We start from the raw sequence: 22,353 nt of genomic DNA, 5'->3' as shown, positions 1-22,353 counted from the left end.
TGTATCTTGGGCATTCAAAAAATCTTCAAGGGCAAAAACAACAACGTACCTGGGTGCCAGCCTGGTGGCGGTGCTCAAAGCAGTAGACCGTCTTGTCCTCCTTGAAAAGGCAGAGATGACGGCGGGCACACAGGAAGTGGAAGTTGGCCGGGCAGCCCTGCACACAGCAGCCCACTGTCGCCCCCTGCATCAGGCACCGGTTACACCGCTGCCCACAACACAAACACCTATTGTCATCATCATCATCACTGTCGCCCCCTGCATCAGGCACCGGTTACACCGCTGTCCACAACACAAACACCTATTGTCATCATCATCATCACTGTCGCCCCCTGAATCAGGCACCGGTTACACCGCTGTCCACAACACAAACACCTATTGTCATCATCATCATCACTGTCGCCCCCTGCATCAGGCACCGGTTACACCGCTGTCCACAACACAAACACCTATTGTCATCATCATCATCATCATCGTCGTCATTGGAGTGAAGTGATGGCCTAGGAAAGTAATGCATCTGCCTAGGAAGCGAGAGAATCTGAGCACACTGGTTCAAAACACGGCTCAGTCACCAGTATTTTCACCCCCTCCACTAGACCTTGGGTGGTGGTCTGGACCCTAGTCATTCAGATGAGAGGATAAACCGAGATCCCGTCTGCAGCATGCACTTAGCGCACGTAAAAGAACCCATGGCAACAAAAGGGTTGTCCCTGGCAAAATTCTGTAGAAAAATCCACTTCAATAGGAAAGCAAATATAAGAAAGAAAAAAACTGCACGCAGGAAAAACTACAAAAAAAATGGGTGGTGCTTCAGTGTAGCGACACGCTCTCCAAAGGGGAAAACAGCCTGAATTTCACACTTTTTTTTTTTTAATAGAATTTTGCAAGGGACAACCCTTTAGCAGCAGTGAGTTCTTTGACATGCGTGCTAAGGGCATGCTGCACATGGGAGCTTGTTTTATCGTCTCATTCCAATGACTAGGATCACCATGATTATTGACGTTATGTGCTGTTGTTGAGTATTTTTTTATTATTATTTTCATAAAGACAGTAAAATGAAATAAAATATTTGAAGTAACACTGCTCCATGCACCATCAAAGCTTCACTGTGTGGTTCGTCCGTCGGGATCGACGAGGACCATCTAGTCATCCTGGGCGTGGGTGGGTTGGGCTCTGTGGGTGCGCAGATGACTGGTTAGGCCAATCCACGCCCGGAAGGTTCTGACGCAGTGTGGACAGGGGATGGTGGCGGTTGTCGGGGACTTGCTGGCACTGCTTTTCCTGGCCTGTCTGCATTGCTCTGCTGCAGCGATTCTGTTGGCCTCACAGGATTTGGCGCCTTTGTGGACAGCTGAACGCCACTTTGGTCTGTCCATTGCATTCAGCTCCCATGTGTCGTGGCTGATGTTGAAGGCCTTCAGAGAAGCTTTCAGAGTGTCTTTGAAGCGCTTCTTTTGGCCTCCATGGGAGTGCTTGCCATGTTGGAGTTTGCTGTACAGCAGTTTCTTGGGGAGCCGGTGGTCTGGCATGCGAACTACATGGCCTGCCCAGCGCAGCTGGGCCTGCATCAAGATGGTGTAGATGCTGGGCAACTTTGCACGAGCGAGCACCTCTGTGTCAGGGATCTTCTCTTGCCACTTTATGCGGAGTTTTCTGAGGCTGGTGGAGTGGAAGTGGTTCAGCTTTTTGGCGTGGCGTTTGTAGACCGTCCATGATACGCATCCATAGAGCAGTGTGGTGAGAACTACTTCTTCTTCTGCGTTCACTCGTATGCACATGAGTGGGCTTTTACGTGTATGACCGTTTTTACCCCGCCATGTAGGCAGCCATACTCCGTTTTCAGGAGGGTGCATGCTGGGTATGTTCTTGTTTCCATAACCCACCGAACGCTGACATGGATTACAGGATCTTTAACGTGCGTGTTTGATCTTCTGCTTGCATATACACACAAAGGGGGTTCAGGCACTAGCAGGTCTGCACATATGTTGACCTGGGAGATCGTAAGTGGTGAGAACAAAGCTTCACACAAACCCTGCGACAGGATGAAACAAAGGGACGTTAGCAAACTACACTCCCCCCTGTGTGGCAGGCTTGAAAAAGAAACTCACCAGCTGCCTGCCCCGCACCATGGCGACGTGAACGTTCTGCAGAGTTCCGTCCTCCTCCTCAAACACCTCGGCCGACCAGAGGGCGCAGTTCACATGGACCCAGTCGTCCTGGCCAGCGTACAAAAGTCGCCCCGCCTCCTGAAGCAGACATGGACATTTTTAGGGTGGTGGTGGTGGTGGTGGTGTTTTTGTTGTTGTTGTTGTTTTGTGTTTTTGTTTTTGGAGGGGTGTATATATATAGTGTGTGTGTGGTTTGTATGTGCGCGCGAGTTTGTGTGTTAGTGTTTTGGGTGTTTGTTTTATTTTGGCGGGGGTTCAAAGGTTGTTCCGTTCTACTTCCGTGGTTTTTTTGTTTTTGTCTTTTTGGTTGTGGTGGTGTTTTGTTGTGTGTGTGTGTGTGTGTGTGTGTGTGTGTGTGTGTGTGTGTGTGTGTGTGTGTGTGTGTGTGTGTGTGTGTGTGTGTGTGTGTGTGTGTGTGAGAGAGAGTGTGTGTGTGTGTGTGTGTGTGTGTGTGTGTGTGTGTCTGTGAGTATGTGTATGTGTGAGTATGTGTGTGTGTGTGTTTGCGTGTGTGTGTGTGTGTGTGTGTGTGTGTTTGTGTGAGTAAATACGAGTATGTGTGTGTGTGTGTGTTTGTGTGAGTAAATATGTGTATATATATGTGTGTGTGTGTGTGTGTGTGTGCGCACGCGCGCGCACGCGTTTCATTTTTCATAATATCAATGCACACACAGTAAAAAAAAAAAAAAAATCACAAACATAAGAAAAATCAACATAAAGTAAAGTATTTTTCTCTCAGCCAAAATGTAAAAACAAAAGAACAAAGCTTACATAAATAAAAGCTGTAAACAACGTGCTGTGATTAGTCTCCACGAGCACAATACATGTGCAGCACAACAACATACGTTATAACGTAATCAACATAGACACTGATTTGTTGAAGTGCGTTGCTTTTCACAACTGGACGACAAAGACACAGACGGCACATAACACAACACAAACTGACACGCTGCGCTTCCGTTTCGGTTCCTCTGTGTTCAGACAAATCCATATGTGGCAGGGGTCTGACATTCCTGTCCTGTGCAAACTACTATCCGCCTATGCGGAGAAAACGAAAGCAACTACGGCCGATAACCTCCCGGAAGTAGGTAACCTCCCCTTTGTCCCGCTAGCTAGCGCCCTCTTTTTCCGGCAGCCATCATGACTCCTGTTCCTGTGCTCTTCATACGGCTAACTTTTTTTGTATTTTCTGCCTGTCTGTCGATTCTCTGGCGTTCTTGTTTTTTGTCAAATTATGTCTCCAACCAGGTCACATAATTATGTAGCTTGATTGGGGAATCGTGCTAAAATTAAGGCGCGATGAACCTCAGTTTATCGTCCCATCAAAATGAATGGACGCTCAGTTTGACGTTCCAGTCAAACCCGGAGGAAAGGGTGAGAATGGGTTTCGAACCCAGACCCTCACAGACACTGTACTGGCAGGCAAGTGTCTGTCTTAACCATCCCACTATCTTCTCTTCTTCTTCTTTGTTCATGGGCTGCAACTCCCATGATCACTCGTATGTACACGAGTGGGCTTTTACGTGTATGACCGTTTTTACCCCACCATGTAGGCAGCCATACTCCGTTTTTCAGGGGTGTGCATGCTGGGTATGTTCTTGTTTCCATAACCCACTGAACGCTGACATGGATTACAGGATGCATATTTTGATCTTGTGCTTGTGCATACACATGAAGGGGGTTCACGCACTAGCAGGTCTGCACATATGTTGACCTGGGAGCTCGGAAAAATCTCCACCCTTTACCCACCAGGCGCCGTTATCGACATTCGAACCCAGGACCCTCATATTGAAAGTCCAAAGCTTTAACCACTCGGCTATTGCACCCATCACTGTCTACTCAAAACCAGAAATTGAGACGGAAGCAATCAGGAAACGTCACTCACGTCAGGGTAACCGTCTCCCATGTCCAGACAAAGAGCACACTGTCGCAGATCCTCGAACCCTTGACCCACAATCCCCAGGGCTGAAACAAGACAGTCACAACAACCATGTCATTGTGGATACAACATGTTTGGCCGTCATGGATGCAACGATTCTGATAGTCACGGATACAATTTTGGCTGAAACAGCAAGCATGTCATCGTGGACACAACATGTTTGGCCGTCATAGATGCAACACTTCTAATGGTTGTCATGGACACAATTGGCTGATACAAGACAGTAATTAACAACGTCACCATGGATGCAACACATCTGGCCGTCATGGATGCAACAGTTGTGATCGTCATGGATACAATTTTGGTTGTCACGAATACAATTTTGGCTGAAAGAGACAGTCTTAACAACCATGTCATCGTGGATACAACACGTTTGGCCGTCATGGCTGCAACAGTTCTGATAGTCACGGATACAATTTTGGCTGAAACAGCAAGCATGTCATCATGGACACAACACATCTGGCCATCATAGATGCAACACTTCTAATGGTTGTCATGGATACAATTTTGGCTGAAACAACCACGTCACCATGGATACAACACATTTGGCCGTCATGGATGCAACAGTTCTGTTCATCACGGATACAACAATTTTGGTTGTCATGGATACAATTTTGGCTGAAAGAGATAATAACAACAACCATGTCATTGTGGACACAACATGTTTGGCCACCATGGATGCAACAGTTCTGATCATCACAGATACAACAACTTTGTCACCGATACAATGTCGGTCATCACAGATACACTTTCTAGTCCTTAAAGAAAAAACAGCAACAAAAAGATTACTATCACTGTTGCTCATAGCCAGGCCAGCCCTACAGGGTCCCTTTCAGGACTGAAAACACCTTCATCAGCATCCACCCCATACAACTTTGGAAGGAAAAAAAAATAACAACCTGGAAAAGAAATCCAGACAAAAGTAGTCGTATCCATGCACTTTAACCCAGGACATGCCTCTGGCCTTGACCATTCTGTTTATTCTCTTTTTTTTTTTTTTTTTTTTTTTTCTTTTCCTTGCAGTGAAGGTTACATTTCTCAAGAAAAAACACATACAATCCAGTTCCGTTCCACATAAAGTCATCAAAAATGCAAACAAAAAAAAACAAACAAAAAAAAACAACAACAGGAGAAAAACAAACAAAAAACAACACAAAATCAGAATTCATCGAAGCTCTTTTTTTTTTTATTATTATTTTTTATTCCTTATTAATTTTTTTCATTATTTTTTTTTTTTTAGTTTTTATGGGTTTAAATTTTTTTTTTCTTTTTTTTTCTTTTTGTAATTTTTTTTTTTCTTCTCAAGGCCTGACTAAGCGTGCTGGGTCACGCTGCTGGTCAGGCCATCTGCTTTGCAGATGTGGTGTCGCGTATATGGATTTGACTGAATGCAGTGACGCCTCCTTGAGCTACCGATACTGATACTGATACTGAGGCTTTACACAGTAGAGTATATTTCAAGGAGTGTATATAAACACCAATAGGATCACTTCACAGAAGTTATATCATTCATCTGCCATTATTCAAGGGATTCTTTTTTTTCTTTTCTTTACACTTTTACATACACCATCTCCCTACACACACACACACACCCACTGCCACACACATAAACAGTTTATGCTGGCAAAAGTGTTGAAGGGAATAGGGCGTCCTGTTTAATTTTTCACCAAAGCATTCTTAACAAAAAAAAACAAACCAGTAACAGGAACATAATGCTAATTGTACACACTACCAAACAAACATAACAAGAGGCATACAAAAACCAAAAAATACCAATGCACGTGTGTGTGAGTGTGTGTGTGTGTGTGTGTGTGGATGCATGCATGTGCATTCACGTCAGTGTCTGAATGACTGTGTGAGTGTGCGGAAAAATGCGCAACATAAGCGTGCATCATACTTACAATGGGCCGATTCAGTCGGAGACATCATGGCGAAGGGTTTGAAGGGAGACAACTGCGGTGCTGACAGAGTGCTCTCCCTTTCCAGCCACTGCGCGTAGGTGTGGTCGTTGTAAGGGGGGACCACTGCGTCTGGTAGCATGCCCCTGGCAGACAGAAAATACAGACATTTATCAGACCGTGTGTGTGTGTGTGTGTGTGTGCGCGCGCGCGCGCATGCTTGTATGCATGCTTGCATGTGTGTGTTTTTGTGTTGTATGTGCATGTAAAACAGACAGCCGTAGTATGACAAACAACCCTCCCCCCCCCGACTCTCCCCCCCCCCTCCCTTCCCACACACACACACATATGGAGTGTTGGCCTATTGGTCATGCGTCCGCCTCAAAAGTGAGAGAACCTGAGTGCATTGGTTCTAATCCCACAGTCGCCAGTATTTTGAATTTTTCTCACCATCCACTAGACTTTGAGCGGTGGTCTGAACACTAGTCATTCAGACGAGACGATAAACCGAGGTCCTATGTGCAGCATGCACTGAGTGCACGTAAAAGAACCCATGGCAACAAAAGGGTTGCCCCTTGCAAAAATTCTGCAGACAAAATCCACATCGACAGGAAAACAAATAAAAAACTGCAGGCAGAAAAAAATATATATAGCAAAATAAAAAGAGTGGCGCTCTCAGTGTAGCGACGTGTTCTCCCTGGGGAGAGCAGCCCGAATTTCACACAGAGAAATCTGTTGTGACAAAAAAGAGTAATACAATACAGTACAACACACACACACACGCACACACACACACACACACACACGCACACACACACACACACACACGCACACACACACAGACACACACAGCAGCCCGAATTTCACACAGAGAAATCTGTTGTAACAAAAAAGTGTAATACAATACAGTACAACACACACACACACACACACACACACACACACACACACACACACACACACACACACAGAGCAGCCCGAATTTCACACAGAGAAATCTGTTGTGACAAAAAAGTGTAATACAATACAGTACAACACACACACACACACACACACACACACAGAGCAGCCCGAATTTCACACAGAGAAATCTGTTGTGACAAAAAGGAGTCATACAATACAGTACAACACACACACACACACACACACACACACACGTACACACACACACACACACAGCATCAGTACTCACTGGGGTAAGGCACGATTGTGCTGCCAAAGCTGACACGTCTTCACGTTGAACCAAGGGAACACACGCTCCATTTGCTGTACATACACAAACACAAATCCAGCACCATTTAACACACAGTCTATTTCTTCTTTGTGTGTGTGTGTGTGTGTGTGTGTGTGTGTGTGTGTGTGTGTGTGTGTGAGTGTGGGGGTTGGTGGTAGGTGGGGGGTGGCGAGGTTGGGGGTTGGGGGGGGGGCGTTGCTTACTTTTATGAATAATGACTAGACAGAACTGTTAATAATGCTTGCCTACCTTGATGAAATAATTGTCAATAATACGTTTGCTTATCTTAATGAAATATAGACTTGTCAGATTTTTTGTTTACCTTAATGAAAGATAAGACTTGACAAATAATACCTTTGCTTTCTCTGATGAAAAACTTGACAGAATTGTTGATGACACCTTTGCTTACACTGATGATAGACTTGACAGAACTGTTTATGAGGTTTCCTTACCTTTATGAAGATAGACCTGACAGATTTTTTGATATGTTCATTCACCTTAATGAAAGATAAGACTTGACAGGATTGTTAATAATACCTTTGCTGACATTAATTAAAGACTTAACAGAATTGTTTATGAGGTTTCCTTACCTTTACGAGGGTAGACTTGACAGAATTTTTGATAATATGTTCGCTCACCTTAATGAAAGATAAGACTTGGCAGGATTGTTAATAATACCTTTGCTGACATTAATTAAAGACTTAACAGAGTTGTTTATGAGGTTTCCTTACCTTCATCAAGATAGACTTGACAGAACTGTTTGTGAGGTTTCCTTACTTTTATGAAGATAGACTTGACATAATTGTTTATGATGTTTCCTTTATGAAGATAGACTGGACAGAGTTGTTTATGAGGTTTCCTTACCTTTATGATGAAAGACGTGACAGAGTTGTTTATGAGGTTTCCTTACCTTCATGAAGATAGACTTGACAGAACTGTTTATGAGGTTTCCTTTATTAAGACTGGACAGAGTTATTTATGAGGTTTCCTTACCTTCATGAAGATAGACTTGTTTATGAGGTTTCCTTACCTTTATGAAGATAGACTTGACATAATTGTTTATGAGGTTTGACTTGACAGAGTTGTTTATGAGGTTTCCTTACCTTTATAATGAAAGACTTGACAGAACTGTTTATGAGGTTTCCTTACCTTCATGAAGATAGACTTGACATAATTGTTTATGAGGTTTCCTTACCTTTATAATGAAAGACTTGACAGAATTGTTTATGAGGTTTCCTTACCTTTATGAAGATAGACTTGACAGAGTTGTTGTGCTTTCTACGTGTTGGTAGAAGGTGATCATCACTGAGGGCTGTCTGAATGATGTGTACCATGTCTTCATTAAACTCCTCCTGCACAAACAATTAATATCAATCAACAATGTGTACCATGTCTTCATTAAAATCTTCCTGAACAAGCAATAAATATTAATTAACAGTATTTACCATGTCTTCATTAAACTCCAACACAAACAATAAATATCAATCAACAATGTGTACCATGTCTTCATTAAATTCCTCCTGCACAAACAATTAATATCAATCAACAATGTGTACCATGTCTTCATTAAACTCCTCCTGCACAAACAATTAATATCAATCAACAATGTGTACCATGTCTTCATTAAACTCCTCCTGCACAAACAATAAATATTAATCAACAATGTGTACCATGTCTTCATTAAAATCCTCTTGAACAAACAATAAATATCAATCAACAATGTGTACCATGTCTTCATTAAACTCCTCCTGCACAAACAATAAAAATTGATCAACAATGTGTACCATGTCTTCATTAAACTCCTTCTGCACAAACAATTAATATCAATCAACAACATGTACCATGTCTTCATTAAACTCCTCCTATACAAACAATTAATATCAATCAACAATGTGTACCATGTCTTCATTAAAATCCTCTTGAACAAACAATAAATATCAATCAACAATGTGTACCATGTCTTCATTAAACTCCTCCTGCACAAACAATAAAAATTGATCAACAATGTGTACCATGTCTTCATTAAATTCCTCCTGCACAAACAATTAATATTAATCAATGTGTACCATGTCTTCATTAAAATCCTCCTGCATGAACAATTAATATCAATCAACAATGTGTACCATGTCTTCATTAAACTCCTCCTGCACAAACAATAAAAATTAATCAACAGTGTGTACCATGTCTTCATTAAATTCCTCCTGCACAAACAATTAATATCAATCAACAATGTGTACCATGTCTTCATTAAACTCCTCCTGCACAAACAATTAATATCAATCAACAATGTGTACCATGTCTTCATTAAACTCCTCCTGCACAAACAATTAATATCAATCAACAATGTGTATCATGTCTTTTATTAAACTCCTCCTGCACAAACAATAAATATCAATCAACAATGTGTACCATGTCTTCATTAAACTCCTCCTGCACAAACAATTAAAACTGATTAACAGTAAGTACCATATCTTCATTAAACTCTTCCAAAACAATAAATAATTAACAGCATTTACCATGCCTTCATTAAACTCCAACACAAACAATGAATAATAAATAACAGCATGTAACATGTCTTCATTAAAATCCTCCTGCACAAACAACAAATAGTACTCAACAGTATGTACCACGTCTTCACTAAACTCCTAAACAAACAATTAAAACTAATCACCAGTAGGTACCATAAGATAAGATAAGATAAGATAAGAATAACTTTATTATCTCCACCTGGAGAAATTTGGTCAGGTGCATTATCACAACATAGACAAGTAAACAACATGGGGACCATAACTGTAAAAGCCAACAACAGCCCCAACAAATATTACGAAGATACAAATGTAAAAAATATCACATACATCGTTTCATACATACATCCACACACTGCAGGTAATAACTAGTATTCTTAATGTAAAAACAGAAAGAATTAAGAAACATTATTTGAATATAATTATAAACATAGCCTACTATACTGCACATTGATTATAATAGACAGATAAGATAAGAATAAAGATGAATTGCGGAAAACCACAACCAGATAATCAGCACACACCCGCACTGCACCCCCCCACCCCCACCCCACCCCACACACGCAGATAACTTGATCAAACAAGAGTAATAAACATATGTTCTCAAATAAAAGCATTTCACATATTCGCTTTTAAAAACATTGCAATTAATTATTACATCGTAATTATTAAACAGAAATATATTTAGAATATGGACGTTAGCATTAGACATATTCATTAAACTCCTCCTGCACAAACAATTAAAATTAATTAACATTAAGTACCATGTTTTCATTCATCTCTTCCTGCAAAAACAATAAATGATAATTAAGTGTTTACCATGTCTTCATTAAACTCCAACACAAACAATAAATAATAATCAACAGTCTGTACCATGTCTTCATTATACTCCTGCATTTAGAAGTTGCACTCCTAAACTGTACATTTGTGTGTGGTATTTGTGTGTGTGTTTGTGTGTGTGTGTGTGTGAAAGAGATATGTGTCATGTGATGTTTGTGACATGTGATGTGTGTGTGTGTGAGTGTGTGTAAGCTACACATATATATGACATATGTACACACACACACACACACACACAAAACCTCCCCGACACATAATCACAGTCACTTGTGTACACACACACACACACACACACACACACACGCACACACACCAAAACTCCCCAACACTTTATCACAAAGCACCACCACCACCATCATCACACTAACCACCCCTCCCCACCACCCCAACCCCTCCCCACCACCCCAACCCCTCACCACCACCCCGACCCCTCACCACCACCCCAGCCCCTCACCACCGCCCCACCCCCAACCCCTCACCACCACCCCAACCCCTTCCCACCACCCCAACCCCTCACCACCACCCCAACCCCTTCCCACCACCCCAGCCCCTCCCCACCACCCCAACCCACCACCGACTCACCCAACCCCTCCCCACCACCCCAACCCCTCACCACAGACTCACCCAACCCCTCACCACCACCCCAGCCCCTCACCACCACCCCAGCCCCTCACCACCACCCCAACCCCTCACCACCGACTCACCCAACCCCTCCCCACCACCCCAACCCCTCACCACCACCCCAACCCCTCACCACCGACTCACCCAACCCCTCACCACCACCCCAACCCCTCACCACCACCCCAGCCCCTCACCACCACCCCAACCCCTCACCACCGACTCACCCAACCCCTCACCACCACCCCAACCCCTCACCACCACCCCAGCCCCTCACCACCACCCCAACCCCTCCCCACCACCCCAGCCCCTCACCACCACCCCAACCCCTCACCACCAACTCACCACACTGCTGTAGCGGTCCGACTCCAGCTTCATCCTCACGGCGTTGAAGTCCCGGGGAAACTGACGCTGGAACCGCTGCGCCAGACTCCTGCTCCCTCCGTTGCCCCCGGCAACCGCCGCCGCCGTCGTCAGCGTCGCCTCTGTCACCATGTTCACCGTGAAGGTCACGTGATGACCTTGACCTTGACCCTTGACCTCCAGGCTGCTCCCGCCACTGCCGCCGCCACCACCCTCTCTTCTTCCCCCCTCCTCCTCCTGCCTAGGAAGAGCTCCTCCGTAATTTGTGGCACTTGTCCCGGAGTCTGATGGCTCGTGCTTGTTGTCGGTTTTCATGTGCCTCGAGGTGTCTTCGTCGACCCAGGAGTTTTCGACAGCTTCAGACGTGTTGGCTGGACAGGAAATGAATGACACGTCAGCCATGTCCGAACTACAGTACAGCCGCCGGGACAGCAAAGGAAGGCAACTGCTGTCTCGACTGTCTGGGTGGGCTAGAGTCTGTTCATGGCAGAGAATATCTCACCCAAGTTACAACCCCTACTACAGCACAGTACAGTGCAGCACCCTAGGATACAGTCCGAGAATGGCGCAGTACTGTTTAATATAGTTCAGCATGATGTGAATGAATGATACGAATACTTACATAGCGCCTACCTCAGTCAGAGTCTAAGCACTTTACAAACACAGAGTCATTTGCACAACAGGCTGCCCTATGTAAGTAGAGCCGACTGACAGCCACCACCGGGCGCTCATCATTCGTTTCCTTTGTCATTCAATCAGGTTTCGGTCATGTACAGACACATAATTTACATGTATTCCGTTTATTTACCCAGCCATGCAGGCAGCCATGCTCCGTTTTCAGGGGTGTGCTTGCAGGGTGTGTTCTTGTTTCCATAACCCACCGAACACTGACATGGATTACAGATCTTTAACGTGCATATTTAATCTTCTGCGTGTGTATACACATGGAGTGGGTTCAGGGACTAGCAGGTCTGCACATATGTTGAGCTGAGAGATGGGAAAAATCTCCACCATATACCCATCAGGCGCCCTCACCAAGATTCGAACCTGGGAAACTCAGATGACAGTCTAACGCTTTAACCACTCGGCTACTGTGCCCATCAATAGTCTTGCATAGTATTAGTATAGATACTATAAAATACAACACAACACAGTACAGTATAGCACAACACAGCACAGTACAGTACAGTACAATACAATAAAAATTCAAATACTGCACACTATGGAACACAATACAGTTTCAGCTTCAGTTTCAGTAGCTCAAGGAGGCGTCACTGCGTTCGAACAAATCCTAAACGCTACACCACATCTGCCAAGCAGATGCCTGACCAGCAGCGTAACCCAACGCGCTTAGTCAGGCCTTGAGAAAAAAAAAAGGGGGGTGAATAAATACATAAAAAAATTACTACTACCACTACTAGTATGTATAAGGCACAAAAACGTGATGAAGTCAACTATAAGCGTACATAAATAAATAAATATATAGATAAATAATAATTATAATATAAAAAAGTAGTAATAATAATAATAATTAATTAATAAATAAATAAATGAAAAAGACAACAATGATGATAAATAAGCAAATAAATGTAAAACATGGAGACACACATTCACACATACAGCCACATATACATAACAGATATGCACCAAACATGCAGTTTCACAGATATGAAAGCGCAGTCAAATACACATAAACGTATATGAGCCCCAACACACACACACACACATTACCCTACACCTCCTCTACCCCCCTCCACAATACACTACACACATACCTGGAGCATTTTGTGAAGCGTCCCTGGAGACAGGTGTTGGTTCTTCCTCAACCAGGTATGACGCAGAAGAAGAGTTCAGAGACGACGTCGGCGGTGGTGATGATGGTGGTGGAGGTGGTGGTGGTGACTGTGTCAGTGACATGTCGCGCTGACCCCTCGAGTCTCCCGTCCTGGGTCGGAGGTCGGATGAAGGGGTCATATCCCAGTCCAGCATGTCGATTTTGACATCTTTTTCCTCTTTCTCCTCCTCCTCCTCCCCCCCCCATTCTGTCGATTTCTCTCCCCTTCCTTCAATTCTGAACACACACACACACACACACACACATATTCATGATCAGGGCACATGATGTCATCTTTTTTTCTTTTTTTTTGTTAGAGCAAGATATCCCAAACAAAATTTTTTTTTTTTTTTTAGTTCAAGTTATAGCACTACTTCTTTTTCACCCCATCATCCCCCCCTTTCACCCACCTGTCTGTCAATTGGTCGCCATCTCCCCCATCTCCATGGGTCCCCTTTCCCCCAGTGCCGGATGAAGCCAGAAACGTCTCAAACAGGTTCCTGGCCACACCAGTGGGCAGCGGCGTTGTTGTCGTTGTCGTAATCATTCTGTTGTGGGACTCTAACCAACATTCTCCCGACCCTTCGCTACCCGCTGCTGACCTCGTGGTTTCCATGGCGATGAAAGAGGGCGTCGATTCCAAGGAGGGGGAGGAAGCCGTGGCCGTGGCTGACGACGACGACGATGACGAAACCGAGCCGCATCCGTCCGGGGAGGTCGTGACCCCGTCCTGCGCTCTGTCCTTCGCCAGTGGTGTTAGAGCCGGAGAAGGTTTGGAGTCACTTTCTTTCTTCCCCAAGAACTCCTCCTTGCCCTCCGACACCCCCACCTCTTTCCCGTCGTTACACAGATCCACCACGTCCGGTTTGACCTCTACGCCGTCATCCAATGGGTCGGGAGCCGATGACAACGACGACAATGACAACTCCCCAGCTGGTTTCTCAGCCAGCTGTTCCACAACGATCTCTTCTGATGACACCGCTTTGTCTGGGTGTTCTCCTTTGCAGGTGGCAGCACCACCATCGTCGCCGTCATCAGGACGCCGACGGTCGGGCTCGGTCTGCGTGTCGCTTTTCTTCGCAGGGGAGACCGCTTCGCCGTCAGGGGAGACCACTTCACCATCAGACACTTCCATGCTCTCCTCCTCCTTCTCCTCCTCCCCCGGCAAGACGTCCGAGAGGGAAGCGTCCTCCCTCAGTAAACTACCGCCTTCCTGTCTGTTGCTGCTGCTGCTGCTGGTGCATTGTGGGGAGGCAGCCGATTTCGAGGGCGACGCGTCTTTCTCCACATCCGCCTCGGATGTCGCCTGCTTCTCGCCAGGGGAGGGGGCGTGTCCGCTTCGAGAGTGTCTGGGGTGGCGAGGACTTGTCCGTGTCGCTTCCGCATTGACAGGGGACAGGGTGGGACTGGGGCCGAGGGCGAGGGCCGGTTTCTTTCGCTGTAGTGCCCTCTGGCTGCGCTCCCGTTCTTTCTGCAACCAACGACAGTGTGGGCAGTGATGGTGGTGGTGTGTGGTGTGGTGGTGTGGTGGTGTGTGTGTGTGTGATGTGGTGGTGTGGTGTGTGTGAGGTGGTGTGTGGTTTGGTGTAGTGTGGTGGGTGGTTTCGTGAGGTGTGTGTGGTTTGGTGTGCAACCAACGACAGTGTGGGGGCAGTGATGGTGTGGTGTGGTGGTGTGTGGTGTCATGTGTGTGTGGTGTGAGGTGTGGTGTGGTGGGGTGTGTGTGTGACGTGGTGTGCAACCAACCACAGTGGGCAGTGGTGGTGGCGTGGCGTGGTGTGGTGTGGTGTGGTGGTGTGTGTGGTGTGGTGTGGTGTGGTGGTGTGGTGTGGTGGTGTGGTATGGTGCGCGGTTTGGTGTGTGGTTTGGTGTGGTGTGATGGTGCGGTGTGTGTGTGGTTTGGTGTGGTGTGATGGTGCAGTGTGTGTGTGGTTTGGTGTGGTGTGATGGTGCAGTGTGTGTGTGGTTTGGTGTGGTGTGATGGTGCGGTGTGTGTGTGGTTTGGTGTGGTGTGATGGTGCGGTGTGTGTGTGGTTTGGTGTGCGAACAACTTCCTCATTGATGACCAACAGGTGGTGGGAACACTTGAAGGAGGTCATCCCTCACACACACACACACACACACACAATCTCCCTCTCTCTCTCTCGCACACACGCACGTGCGTGCACGCACACACGCGCGCATGCGCGCACGTGCGCACACACACACACACACACACCCCACTACCTCCTCACTGATGACCAACAAGTGGTGGGAACACTTGAAGGAGGTCAGCTCACACACACACACACACACATACACACAATCTCCCCCTCTCACACACACACACACACACAGACACACACACACAATCTCCCCCTCTCTCACACACACACACACACACACACACAATCTCCCCCTCTCTCTCACACACACACACACACACAGACACACACATACACAATCTCCCCCTCTCTCTCTCTCTCACACACACAGACACACACACACACAATCTCCCCCTCTCTCTCTCTCTCACACACACAGACACACACACACACAATCTCACCCTCTCTCTCACACACACAGAGAGAGACACACACACACACACACATACACAATCTCCCCCTCTCTCTCTCTCACACACACACACACACACACACACACACAAAATCTCCCTCACACACACACACACACACACACACACACACACACAAAATCTCCCTCACACACACACACACACACACACACACCCAATACCTCCTCATTGATGACCAACAGGTGGTGGGAACACTTGAAGGAGGTCAGCCCCGTCAGCACGCTGCGCAGCCCGGACAACAGCTCGTCCCTCAGGATGGTGCGCCACTCAGGGGGGTCGTCCGGGCAGCACACCCTGCACCGGTACTGGATGTCCTCGGGCAGGAAGGAGAACAGCTGGTACATTTCGTCTGCAACACACCCTGGCTGGTTCTTGATGGTGGTGGTGGCAGTGGTGGTTGTGGTGATGGCTGTGGTGGTGGTGGTGGTTGTGGTGGTGGCTATGGTGGTGGTGGTGGTTGTGGTGGTGGCTGTGGTGGTGGCTATGGTGGTGGTTGTGGTGGTGGTGGTGGCAGTGGTGGTGGCTGTGGTGGTGGCTGTGGTGGTGGTTGTGGTGGTGGTGGTGGCAGTGGTGGTGTTGGTGGTGGTTGTGGTGGTGGCTGTGGTGGTGGTGGTGGTTGTAGTGGTGGTGGTGGTGGTGGTTGTGGTGGTGGTGTTGGTGGTGGTGGTTGTGGTGGTGGTGTTGGTGGTGTTGGTGGTGGTTGTGGTGGTGGTGTTGGTGGTGTTGGTGGTGGTTGTGGTGGTGGTTGTGGTGGTGGTGGTGGTGGTGGTTGTGGCTGTGGTGGTGGTGGTGGTGGTGGCTGTGGTTGTGGTGGTGGTTGTGGTGGTGGTTGTGGCTGTGGTGGTGGTGGTGGTGGTGGCTGTGGTGGTGGTGGTTGTTGTGGTGGTGGCGGTGGTGGTGGTGGTTGTGGTTGTTGTGGCTGTGGTGGTGGTGGTTGTGGTTGTTGTGGTGGTGGTTGTGGTGGTGGTGGCTGTTGTGGTGGTTGTGGGTGTTGTGGTGGTGGTGGTGGTGGTGGTGGTGGTGGCTGTGGTTGTGGTGGTGGTGTTGGTGGTGGTGGTGGTTCTGGTTGTGGTGGTGGTGGTGGTTGTGGTTGTGGTGATGGCTGTGGCTGTGGTGGTTGTGGTGGTGGCTGTGGTGATGGCTGTGGTGGTGGTTGTGGCTGTGGTGATGGCTGTGGTGGTGGCTGTGGCTGTGGTGATGGCTGTGGTGATGGCTGTGGCTGTGGTGGTGGCTGTGGTGGTGGCTGTGGTGGTGGTGGTGGTGGTGGTGGCTGTGGTGGTGGTTGTGGTTGTAGTTATGGTGGTGGCTGTGGTGGTGGTTATGGTAGTGGCTGTGGTGGTGGTTGTGGTGGTGGTTGTGGCTGTGGTGGTGGTTGTGGTGGTGTTTGTGGTGGTGGGTGGTTGTGGCGGTGGTTATGGTGGTGGCTGTGGTGGTGGTTGTGGTGGTGGTTGTGGCTGTGGTGGTGGTTGTGGTTGTGGTGGTGGTTGTGGTGGTGGTTATGGCTGTGGTGGTGGTTGTGGTGGTGGTTGTGGCTGTGGTGGTGGTTGTGGTGGTGGTTGTGGTTGTGGTGGTGGGGGTTGTGGTGGTGGTTGTGGTGGTGGCTGTGGTGGTAGTGGTGGTTGTGGTTGTTGTGGTGGTGGTGGTGATGGCTGCGGTGGCAGTTGTGGTGGTGGTTGTGGTGGTGGTTGTGGTGGTGGCTGTGGTGGTGGTGGTGGTGGTGGTGGTGGTGGCTAAGGTTGTGGTGGTGGTGGTGGTGGTGGTGGTGGTGGTTGTGGTGGTGATTGTGGTTGTGGTTGTGGTGGCTATGGTTGTGGTGGTGGCTGTGGTTGTGGTGGTGGTTGTGGTGGTTGCTGCTGTTGTTTTTAGCCATTTAGCTTCACCATTATTTTCACTATTCTCATCATTACTGTATTGTACTGTATTTCTGTGTGAAATTCGGGCTGCTCTCCCCAGGGACAGCGTGTCTCTACACTACAGCACCACCTGTTTTTGGTGTGTTTTTTTTTTTTCCTGCCTGCAGTTTGTTTTTTTTTTAATTGTTTTTTCCTATCAAAGAAATTTTCTACAGAAGTTTGCCTGGAACAACCCTTTTGTTGCCGTGGGTTCTTTTACATGTGCTAAGTGCATGCTACACACGGGACCTCGGTTTATCATCTCATTCGAATGTCTAGCGTCCAGACCACCACTCAAGGTCTATGATCAGTGCAGAAGGAGTTAACTCACTCAGTACGGCCAGTCCTCTCTTCTCCTCTACACAGACCCCTCGGATGTCCAGTGGGTGTCTGAATGACCCAACCTTTAGCTTCCGTCGTCAGAAATGTGGTATTCTTTGTCAACATTCACCTCTTCAGTGTAAGAGCCTTCCGCTTGTAATATTTTAATGGTGGTAATTGGGGTGAAACGCTGTCAACGTCGTCTCTTTCGCCGTTCATATGGAGAGAGTTAACACAGTACACATGTACCTGTAAGGCCCTCACACCTGGCGTGGACCCAACTGTCGCACAGCGCGCACTGCACCATCTTGGATTCCCAGTCGTCGTCCGTGTAGCACTTGCGACAGATGGGGCAGAAGTTTCCTGCACACACACACACACACACATATACAGTGACACAAACACACACACACACACACACACATATACAGTGACACATACACACACACATACATGTACAGAGTGACACATACATACATACACACACACACACACAAACACACACACATCGTGATACACACACACACAGTGACAAACACACGTACAGTGACACACACACACACATACTGACAGCATAATACTGATAATGATAATGATGATAAAAATAATAATAATAACTGGTATTTATATAGTGCTGAATCTTGTGTCTCGTCTAATATCACTTACAGTGAAAAGACGTTAAACTAAAGAACGAATGAATCTTGTGCAGAGACAAATCAAAGCGCTTTCAAACCAGTCATTCACCCGCATGCGTAACTCTAAACTTGATAAAGAAGAGGCAGGCCACAGGGGAAGGAGGCTACCATGTAAACAGCTGGGTTTTAAGACCAGACTTGAAAGAGCTGAGTGACGCGCGCCATAGCCGAATGGTTAAAGCGTTGGACTGTCAATCTGAGGGTCCCGGGTTCGAATCACGGTGACGGCGCCCGGTGGGTAAAGGGTGGAGATTTTTACGATCTCCCAGGTCAACATATGTGCAAACCTGCCAGTGCCTGAACTCCCTTTGTGTGTATACACAAGCATAAGATCAAATACGCATGTTAAAGATCCTGTAATCCATGTCAGCGTTCGGTGGGTTATGGAAACAAGTAGAGTATGGCTGCCTACATGGTGGGGTAAAAACGGTCATACACGTAAAAAACCCACTCGCGTATATACGAGTGAACATGGGAGTTGAAGCCCACGAACGCAGAAGAAGAAGAAGAAGGTTCTCTCATTTTTCCAAGAATTTCAAAAACCTCCATGACTGAACACTGATTAATTGCTCTCTCCCTCTCTCTCACCCCATTCTTACTCCTGCAAAATAGTGAGTGAGAAATGAGGAAATCATTTTCCTGGGCTCATTCCCTTGTTCTGGTTGAAGAGGTCGTTGAAGAAGAAGAAAGAGCTGAGTGCGGCGACCTGATGAAGCGAAAGAGGAAGTTCATTCCACAAGCAAGGTCTACTGACAGAGAAAGAATGGCGGCCGACAGTGGAGTGTTTGAATCTGGGTATGCGTAAGCAGAGTGGGTCTGAAGCCGATCGTAGAGACCAAGATGGAGTGTAGAGGTGAAGGCAACCACAGAGATAGGAGGGGGCAGATTTGTGAATACATCTATAACACAGATTGCTGATGTTGCACTTTATTCTATGTGAGACAGGGAGCCAGTGGAGACGCTGCAAAAGAGGAGGGATGACTGATCATCATCAGCCAGACACACAGCCCTGACCTTTGTCCATCAGCTTGCCGCAGTCGAAGCAGAGGGAGAAGTCGTAGGTCCAGGTGGCGTTGGTGCTGCTGCCCGGTGTGGTGGCCCCGCACGACTTGCACCGCACGCACTTGGTGCACACCCACACGTTGCGCCGTGACGGCTGCTTGGGGTAGGCCGGCCCCAGGCACTCTGGGTGGTACGTGTCCTAGACACCACCAAAACACGGTCATTCAAACCACCACCCCTGAAAATGGACTATGGCTGCCTACAAGGCGAGGTTAAAACCGTCATACAGTATGGTCATTCAGACGCCACCCCCCGAAAATGGACTATGGCTGCCTACAAGGCGAGGTAAAAACCGTCATACAGAATGGTCATTCAGACGCCACACCCCCAAAATGGACTATGGCTGCCTACAAGGCGAGGTAAAAACTGTCATACATTATGGTCATTCAGACGCCACCCCCCCAAAATGGACTACGGCTGCCTACAAGGCGAGGTAAAAACCGTCATACAGTATGGTCATTCAGACGCCACCCCCCGAAAATGGACTACGGCTGCCTACAAGGCGAGGTAAAAACCTTCATACATTATGGTCATTCAGACGCCACCCCCCCGAAAATGGACTATGGCTGCCTACAAGGCGAGGTAAAAACCGTCATACATTATGGTCATTCAGACGCCCCCCCCCCCAAAATGGACTACGGCTGCCTACAAGGCGAGGTAAAAACCGTCATACAGTATGGTCATTCAGACGCCACCCCCCGAAAATGGACTACGGCTGCCTACAAGGCGAGGTAAAAACCTTCATACATTATGGTCATTCAGACGCCACCCCCCCGAAAATGGACTATGGCTGCCTACAAGGCGAGGTAAAAACCGTCATACAGTATGGTCATTCAGACGCCACCCCCCCCCCGAAAATGGACTATGGCTGCCTACAAGGCGAGGTAAAAACCATCATACAGTACATGTCCTGGACACACCACTAAAACACAAAGTCACAGTCATTCAGACACCACCCCTGAAAATGGACTATGGCTGCCTACATGGTGGGGGTAAAAACAGTCAAAAAACATGTGTCCTTGACACCACCAAAACATGACAGTGACAGTCGCTCAGACACCACCCCCGAAAACGGACTATGGCTGCCTATACGGCAGGGTAAAAACAGTCACACGGTACACGTCCTGGACACCACACCCAAACACATGTCACGGTCATCCAGATGCCATCCCCAGAAATGGAGGTATTTGTATATTTGTTGTATCTGTATTTCTTTTTATCACAACAGATTTCTCTGTGTGAAATTCGGGCTGCTCTCCCCAGGGAGAGCACGTCGCTACACTACAGCGCCACCCTTTTTTCTTTTTTTTTTTTCCTGCGTGCGGTTTTATTATTTGCTTTTCCTATCGAAGTGGATTTTTCTACAGAATTTTGCCAAGAACAATCCTTTTGTTGCCGTGGGTTCTTTTACATGCGCTAAGTGCATGCTGCACAGGGGACCTCGGTTTATCGTCTCATCCAAATGACTAGCGTCCAGACCACCACTCAAGGTCTAGTGGATGGGGAGAAAATATTGGCAGCTGAGCCGTGAATCAAACCAGCGCGCTCAGGTTCTCTCGTTTCCTAGGCGGACGCGTTACCTCTAGGCCATCACTCCACATACGATGGTGGGTGTGGTGGTAAAGGGTAAAAACCCTCATACACCTAAAAGCCCACTCATGTACATTCGAGTGAACATGGGGGTTGCAGCCCATGAACGAAGAAGACGACGAATTCAGACGTCTACCTCAAAAAAGAAAAAAAAAAAAGGAAGGAAGGAAAGAAAAGAGGGGCCCGATGCTTGCAAAAAGGTCTGTAACACAAGAACAACATAGAATTAATTTGGTAGAAAAAAAATAAGAAAAAAGACGACAAAAGACAAACCAAGAGAAGAGCGCTCTGCCACATTGCAATGCCTGCGTGCATGCTCAGGTGCGGGCCCACACACCACCACCACACCCACCATCATAATTACCATCACTACCACCACCATCATCACTACTATCGTCATCACCATCACTACCACTACTACCATCACTAACACCACCATCATAACAACCACCACCACCACCACCACCATTACTACCATCATCATCACCATCACTACCACTACTACCATCACTACCACCACCACCATCACTACCATCATCATCACCATCACTACCACCACCACCATCACTACCACCATCATCACCATCACTACCACCACCACCACCACAATAACTACCACAACCACCACCACCACCATCACTATTACCACCATCACTACCACAACTACCCCAACCATCACCATCACTAACACCACCACCGCAACCACTACCACCATCACCATCACTAACACCACCACCGCAACCACTACCACCACCACCATCACCACCATTCTCATCATTAACACCGACACCAGTACCAC

The 22,353-nt window shown here is 47.1% G+C and overlaps 1 protein-coding gene across 1 annotated transcript in view; it reads right to left on the bottom strand.

Annotated features, from left to right (window-relative positions):
• The window catches only part of LOC143277582 (uncharacterized), a 75,436-nt gene that overhangs the window by 33,721 nt on the left and 19,362 nt on the right, over positions 1–22,353 (bottom strand). The window contains exons 11-21 of the mRNA XM_076582461.1: positions 19,917–20,103; positions 18,457–18,570; positions 16,156–16,343; positions 13,826–14,890; positions 11,568–12,062; positions 8,481–8,591; positions 7,198–7,271; positions 6,009–6,151; positions 4,054–4,133; positions 2,109–2,246; positions 50–208 (exon numbers count right to left, since the gene is read on the bottom strand). Coding sequence (XP_076438576.1) covers positions 50–208; positions 2,109–2,246; positions 4,054–4,133; positions 6,009–6,151; positions 7,198–7,271; positions 8,481–8,591; positions 11,568–12,062; positions 13,826–14,890; positions 16,156–16,343; positions 18,457–18,570; positions 19,917–20,103 — 2,754 coding nt within the window. The remainder of the gene's footprint in view (positions 1–49; positions 209–2,108; positions 2,247–4,053; positions 4,134–6,008; positions 6,152–7,197; positions 7,272–8,480; positions 8,592–11,567; positions 12,063–13,825; positions 14,891–16,155; positions 16,344–18,456; positions 18,571–19,916; positions 20,104–22,353) is intronic.

This window comes from Babylonia areolata, chromosome 34, assembly GCF_041734735.1.
Source record: "Babylonia areolata isolate BAREFJ2019XMU chromosome 34, ASM4173473v1, whole genome shotgun sequence".
Taxonomy (NCBI): Eukaryota; Metazoa; Mollusca; class Gastropoda; order Neogastropoda; family Buccinidae; genus Babylonia; species Babylonia areolata.
This window is presented reverse-complemented; position numbering and strand designations above follow the sequence as displayed.